The following is a 6,919-nucleotide window of genomic DNA, read 5'->3' as shown; positions in this document are numbered from 1 at the left end:
GTAGTCTGGTTTGGGCCCCTCACAGAGGCTTGCAGAACAAATACATCTGACCCTTCAAATGGCCCACCTGCCCTCTGGTTGATTGCGTCTTTTTATTTAATAACAATATGAAATTAAAGGAAATGGAACTCATGACTGATGAAGTACGTAACAACTGTAAGATATTTGCATTTCAGGACATTCGAGGGGAAAGATAATATCCATAAAACTTGTAGCAATAAATCTGGTTTCTTGGCAGCCTTTTCTGTTGTTCATTGCAAACAAAAGTCCCACTGTAGCACCAACAGTAATGGAAGGAATGCTGCTGCTTCTTTTCCCCTTACACAAACATAGTTTGAGGAGCAGGAGCAATAGCTCAGAGGTAAGAGAGGCTTTGCAGCTTGGCGCCTACATGTTTCACTAGTAACAAAGCTATATTGACTTAGCTAGATTTGTGGTCACCGTACATGGGAATGCTGGCTGGGAATGATCACTGCTGGGTGCAGATGGGAGGTTTCATGTTTCTTCTAAACTGTAACTGGGTCCAACTGCTTGGGTCCAACTGCTTTGTGACTCCTGAGTATAAGCCAAAGATCCTTCGGAAGGAGGGGCTCGGGCTGCTGTGTGCCAATCTGCAGGATAGCTGTCAGCCTAAGGACAGCCTTTTGAGTCAGGCAGGTGTGATGACCAGTGCTGTGCTCAACGTTCACTAAAATGGTTGTCATCTAGTTTGTCAGAAATCAGACATGCAGTCTGATATTACTCAAGCTTCAGGAGAAATGGATTTCATTAGGTATGCTTGTAGGATTAATGTACAGGCATCAATATGGTTGTTTGGTTTTGGGGTTTGTGTTTTGTTTTTTTTTGTCGTTCTTCCTTTCTACCTGTACTGGGAACAAATTATGGGATTTTCAAGCTGATGCATATGTGATGGGACAACTGTGCTAAGCAGATGGGGCCTTGCTCATGGTCCTAAAGCCAGTCAGACGTGTACCTGTTGTTATCTCTCGGGGAAAGGCTATCTTCCATCTTATTTCTCACACACTCTCACTATGTCATCAGCTTGTCTACAGTTTGATTCAACAACTTGACGCGGGTTCAGAAGTCTGGTCTGACACTCACAGAGGCTCGATTTGGCTGTAGCTTTGCTAGATACCGTGCTCTTAAGACTTCCTATCACTTGTTTTCTCTCACCTCTTCCACAGGCCATTTACTGAATGGTGTTGCCCTGCTGTTTGATTTAAGTGTACAGATTCATCCATGAGTCTTAGTACAGACTTGCCTATAGACTGTTTCCTATGTAACGGGTCCTTCTCACCCACCTCAAATTCCTGGAGAGGCTCATGCTTTGACTTCATCCTGCTTCTTGATCTCTCGTTAGATACTGGTGTGACTGTGTGAGGATACGAGAATTCAGCTTTCCTGGATTAGGCCTGTTGCTGGTCCTTCACACTGCAGCCACCCAACACCTCGGCTCAGTTCAAGGCTAAAAAATCTTCAGTCACTGACTGCTGTCAGCAAAGCAAAGCAGGAAGCCCTCTTTCCTTAAAGGTTAAAATATTTTTGATATATAATGAAAAGACTTGGTGCTCTGTCAATGAAAGAAATCTCCTCAGACAAGAGCACTATGTTTTTTGGAGGTTAGCCAATGTGGGGCGAAAACCCAAGTGTTATTGGAGGACAACTGGAACCGGTTGCCCAGAGAGGTGGTGGATGCCCCATCCCTGGAAACATTCAAGGTCAGGTTGGCCGGGGCTCTGAGCAACCTGATCTAGTTGAAGATGTCCCTGCCCACGGCAGGGGGGTTGGACTAGATGACCTTTAGAGGTCCCTTCCAACCCAAATGATTCTATGATTCTATTCTATGATTCTATGACTAGATGTAAGGTCTTGGTCCTTTAGCTCCCTTGTGTTTATAGTACCTGAGTCACATGATCTCTTTAGAAATAGATGAAGCCTCACCCTGCAAGGAGGTGAGGGTGGTGGCCAAGGTCCTCTGCACTCCTACGTTAACAGGAAGGCTCGTGCAAGGCTTGGAAGGGAAATTGTACTGGTGAAAAAGAAGCATCTGCAGGCATGTGGGGGAGTAAAAGAAAAGTGGGGCAGTAGGAGCTAAGTAGTGGGAACAGGATCAATGTCATAGATCTGCAGGAAATATCCAAACTAAGCATGTATTCTGTGTAGGCATTCCTCCTGGCTCCTCACAGCTGGCCTGGGAATGCCACAGCCTCTCCTGCCACAAGCAGCAGGTGGATCCCCCCCCCCCCCCCCAGCCTCTCCTGCCACAAGCAGCAGGTGGATGCTCGCATGTACCAGGAGCCAGGGACTTCTTCAGAAATGGGTGCTGGGTGCCTCAGATTTGCTACAACCATGCTCCTGAGTGGCCTTGGGCTGGGCCTGCTTTGCCACAGCTTTTTCTTTAAATGAGGTGGAGGGAGGCACTTGAGGGTGAGTGGAGAAGAGAGGGAGGCAGGAGGAGAAGGGGTAGAGACCATGTCAAGTGGAAAGGAGTTAACCTTGTCTGAACAGGAACCACAACTGCTCATCCATGCTCGGGTTGCCTCTGGGGAGTCTGAACAGTCGCGATGCATGGATGTCAAAAGGACTGGTGCATGGTACTGCGAGCCTGAGAGCTTTTTAAAAAAGGACATCGGATGAAGGGTATCATTGCCGAACTAGAAAATAGCAATTGTGCCACCCGTATTCAAGGATAGCAGGGGAAGAGGAGGAGGAAGGGAAGAAGTAACAGCTAGGCACTGCGTCCAATTTAATTGACATTTAGTTACATGAGGAATATATAAATTCAGGACAAATTTTGAAAGTAAATCTAATTAAAGACATGGAGGGAACAGAAAACGGGGGGTGGAGGGAAATTTACCAAAAATAGGACATGCCAGAAGAAAAGCTTCCCCTCCCCCTCCTTTTTTTTCCTTTGGTCACTAATGCTTTTAGACAAGGGATGCATGGTGTTGGTTGTCTGTGGGGGTTTGAAATAGTGTCAGTCAGGCCATTCTTAGACAAAACTGGAGAAAACAGTAATTAGTGCAAGAAGCAGTAGTAATTAGCACAAGAAGTACCTGGGGAGCTGGAGGGGCTATTTCAAAAGCCTGGCCGGGTGCATTGCATGTCCCAGCACCCATCCTCCAGGACGATGTGGTTGGGCCCGTGAGGGTTGGGCAGGAGGGCCATGCTGCCGGCAGGGAGAGGTGTGTCGGGCTGACCCCAGGGTTTGTAACTGGAGGTTAATGCTTGCAAAGGAGCAATGGGCTCCTGCAGTAAATTTGGGCTGGATTTGGGGGCCCTGCCATACCTTCGATGGGGGGCAGCAGGGTGGCAGACAAGCGCCTCGCAAAGCTGATCCCAAACCAAGCCCAGGTCGGGCCTTATGTCACAGGCTGAAACGCAATTGAGGGAAGGTGAGGCTCAGGCCCGGGGGCTCGGCCCCAGTGCTGGGCGGGGGCGTGGGGACAGCGGGACATCCAGCTGGTGACCGTGGTGATGGATGGGGCCTGTGGTGAGCGTGTCCCCAAGCCTCTGCCAGGCCCTGTCAGCAGCAGGAGGATCAGGTGAGCACCTCAGGGCTGAGGCGCCGGTTCCTGTCAGCCAGTCATGGCTGAAGGGCCAGGTGGGGCGTGTGGTGTGTGGTGAGGAAGCCACGAGGGATGCAGTGGGCAAGGCCTTCTCCCAGCCTGCCAACTGATGCGTGGACTTTCCATGCGGCAAGAAAAGCTGAGCATCGCCTGTGTGGTCTGTGCCGACGAGCGAGGACTGGCATGGCACATGCTGTGGGGCCGCCCCTGCTCAGTGACCTTGTCTGAAACCTCATGCCGGGCTCCGGCTCATGTATGTGTTTCGCAGTGTGCAGCCCAAGTTTCCTCAACTCCCAGAAAGCCGTGCTCAGCCATACTGAGCTGCTTTGTCACGCTCCAAACCTCTCTTCCACCCTCATGTTCTGTAGGCAAAAATATTCCTCTGCCTCTCTCAGGAGGTATATCAAGAGGAGAGATGAAAATGTAGTTAAAATCTCTTCCACTCCGCAAGTGCCAATTATGTGGGTTTTTTTCTCAGATGATCTAGTTGATAAATATAGCTAGCTAAATTCAGAGTAACTGTTTTCAACCTGTGTTTAGCGCTGAAGTGGGGCTGGTTCTATTTTCAGGCTGAAGAAGTGTTTGCGTGCCTGAAATCCCGTCCAAGTTCTTCTAACTATATCAGTCGGTCTAATAAAAGAGGTTACCTCTTCCTACAGATCTTGCCTCACTTACATCCTTCAGGCACTATGACTTCTTCTTTTCTGTTGCTTCTCTGCCACCTGCAGTGCACAGCTTGAATTCACAAGACAGAGGATGAGGGGAAGCACATCAGGATATTTCCTGACTTTACAGTGTTTCATCTGCAAGCTTAAAGACGTTCCTGGAAACACAGGAAAAGTTAAGTCGGAAGGGACCTCTGGAGGTTGCCCAGTCCAGCTGTCCTCCATGCTGGGCTAAGAAATTTTGATTGGATGCTCAGGACTTTATCCAGTGAAGTTGCAGGTACTTCCAGGGATGGAGTTTTCACAGCCTCTCTGGGGACGTGCTTCAGTGCTCAACCATTCTTGCTGTGAAGATTTTTTTCCTTATAGCCAACCTATTTTTCCCTTGTTGCAACATGTGGCTGTGGCCCTTCGCCCTTTCACTGTGCACCTCCAAGAAGAGGCTCTTTCTTCTCTACCGCTCATTGCAGTGGGATACTGCAATTTCTTTCCTGCCTCTCCTTAGTGGTCTCATCTCTGGGCTATACAAAGAAGCTCCTCCTGTGGTGGCCTGTGCTCCAGCCTCTCAGCAATCTCGGTGTTCCTCTGCTGGACTCTCTCCAGTTTGTCAATGTTTTTCTTGCTCTATAGGGCCCAAGACCGGACACTGTGTTCCAGGCGTGGCCTTGCCAGTGCGGAGTAGAGGGGAATAAGCACTTTCTTTTGTCTGCTGGCTATGCACTTGCTTATGTAGCCTAATATGTTGTTAGCTGCCTTTGTCGCAGGCACACTGCTTTCACTTGTGCAACTTGCCCAAAAGAAGCCCTCGAGTAGCCTTCTGCAAAGCTGCTACCTATCCAGTTTGTCCCTAGCCTGTACTGCTATGTGGGGTTAGGCCATCCCAGTTGTAGATGTTGCACTTCTTTTTGATCTTCAAGAGGTTTCTGTTGTCCCATTCCTCCAGCCTGTCAAGGTCTCTCAGACTGTTTTTTCTATCCCCTACTTTTTCTTAAGCGTGTAGTTTCCCACCCTCTTATGCTTGCGTTTATGCTATGCAGACATGTTCAAAGACCTAGTTCCTCCTCAGAGCAGTGTTTTCTTTTATTATAGACTACAGAGGCATGGTGGGATGGGTTTTTAGAAGCAGACTACTCTTACTTGCAGTGGAGGTAGATAGTCTTGGAAGGGGAAGAGCCTGTGCTGCCCAGCATGTTGCCCAGTGCCTTTGGAAACTTTCACTTTCCTATCGGCTTCCCACTTATCCCCAGAAATGGTAGTGACAGGATGCAGACCTATCCCTTAGCAGGAAACAGGCCCTGAGGTGTTCACCTTTGCTATCTGTTCATTGACGGAGTCACTAAGGAGACAAATTAGAGAATTCCTGCCCCTGAACTGTTCAAGAAAACCATTTTATAACAGACAATTTGCTTCCTTTTGCTTCATGCCTTACCTTGTACTTTGCCTCATCTCCTATCCACTTAGACCTTAAAGCTTCAGCTTAAATAAGGACTGAACTCAAGGCTGCTTTTGTGTTGAGATTTTCAGACTACCGTGATCTGCTCAGAGAGGAAATGAAAGGACAGCATCTGAGTATGAACTTAATCCTAAGCCAGCTCTAGACTTCCCTTCAGGGCCATTCCAGGCTATATTCTGAATGGGAAAACACAATTAGTCTCCTTTTCTGCCCTGTACCTAGCCAGCCTACTGTTACATTTCTAGAATAAATAACGGTAATCTCCACAAGAGGGTTTTGTGTCTGTTTAAAGACAGAAAAGAGATGCGAATATAATCGGCTAGGCAGATCCTTCTCCGTAGCAGCTGCTGCTGCTTCTCCTCTACTCATAATGCTGCAATATGCTCTCTCTCTCGCACGTTTCTGTGAAAAAAATCAAGACCTTATTATCATGCTCATTTCCATCCCTCCAGCACAAGTCAATCATGGGAACAATTAAACAGCTCTGGAATTAGAAATGACAATTAAAAAAGAAACAGAGATAAGAATGGAGTGGCAGGAAGGGAAAATTAAATGGTTTCTTTCCCCCCTCCCCTTTGCTCCCTGTATCATATTGTCGAAGGAATAATATAGTTCTGCCTTATTAGATGTCAGTTTATAAAATTTACTCTGTGCTAAAACCTACCCATATCCGCACACTTTCTCCTACTTCTCCCCAGTGGTCCTTTGTCCAGTGAGCCAATTCCACTTAAATTTATTGCTCCTTGATATGTAAATCAAGGATCCGACTGCATCACATTTAAATATGTGCTTCAAATACCACTTAATAGCAAGGGGATTCTGTGGGTTATCATGCTGTCTAGGCTGACGGGTCAGGATTTGACTTTCTGGCTGCGTTTATCAGTCCCCAGTCTGTTTTCCTGGGTAGCAAGAGCAGTTAGGGTCTGCTCTTGGCCATCCCAGGCTGCTCATTTGGAAACTGGGAAAAGCAAGGCATGCTCTGTAACACTGGAGATGGTTTTTTTATACCTGAACTCCTAAAATCTTTACAGTCATGCTACAAGCATGTTTTCTGCTTTATCTCCCTCATTTGGGTTCTTCTTCAGGCTAAATTAAATTCTTCCACCACAAAAATTTTCTTCTCATTTATGGTTTCAACTCACTTTCATCTGGAATGCTCCAGTTGTCCTAAATCTTTCCTGAAGAGCAGTGCCTGAAACTAGGCATAACATTTGGCTGAAGACTCTTCTGTG

General features: G+C 47.3%; 1 protein-coding gene across 1 annotated transcript in view; it reads left to right on the top strand.

The window, feature by feature from the left end:
* Window positions 1–2,472: 2,472 nt before the first annotated feature.
* Window positions 2,473–6,919, top strand: part of CUNH6orf118 (chromosome unknown C6orf118 homolog) — a 28,681-nt gene continuing 24,234 nt past the window's right edge. The window contains 1 exon segment of the mRNA XM_019471851.1: window positions 2,473–2,594. Within this exon segment, the coding sequence (XP_019327396.1) occupies window positions 2,473–2,594 (122 nt within the window).

Source organism: Aptenodytes forsteri, unplaced genomic scaffold (assembly GCF_000699145.1).
Source record: "Aptenodytes forsteri isolate BGI_AS27 unplaced genomic scaffold, ASM69914v1 Scaffold210, whole genome shotgun sequence".
In the NCBI taxonomy this organism is placed as follows: Eukaryota; Metazoa; Chordata; class Aves; order Sphenisciformes; family Spheniscidae; genus Aptenodytes; species Aptenodytes forsteri.
The sequence above is the reverse complement of the archived record's forward strand: the minus strand, read 5'-3'. Positions and strand labels throughout refer to the sequence as shown.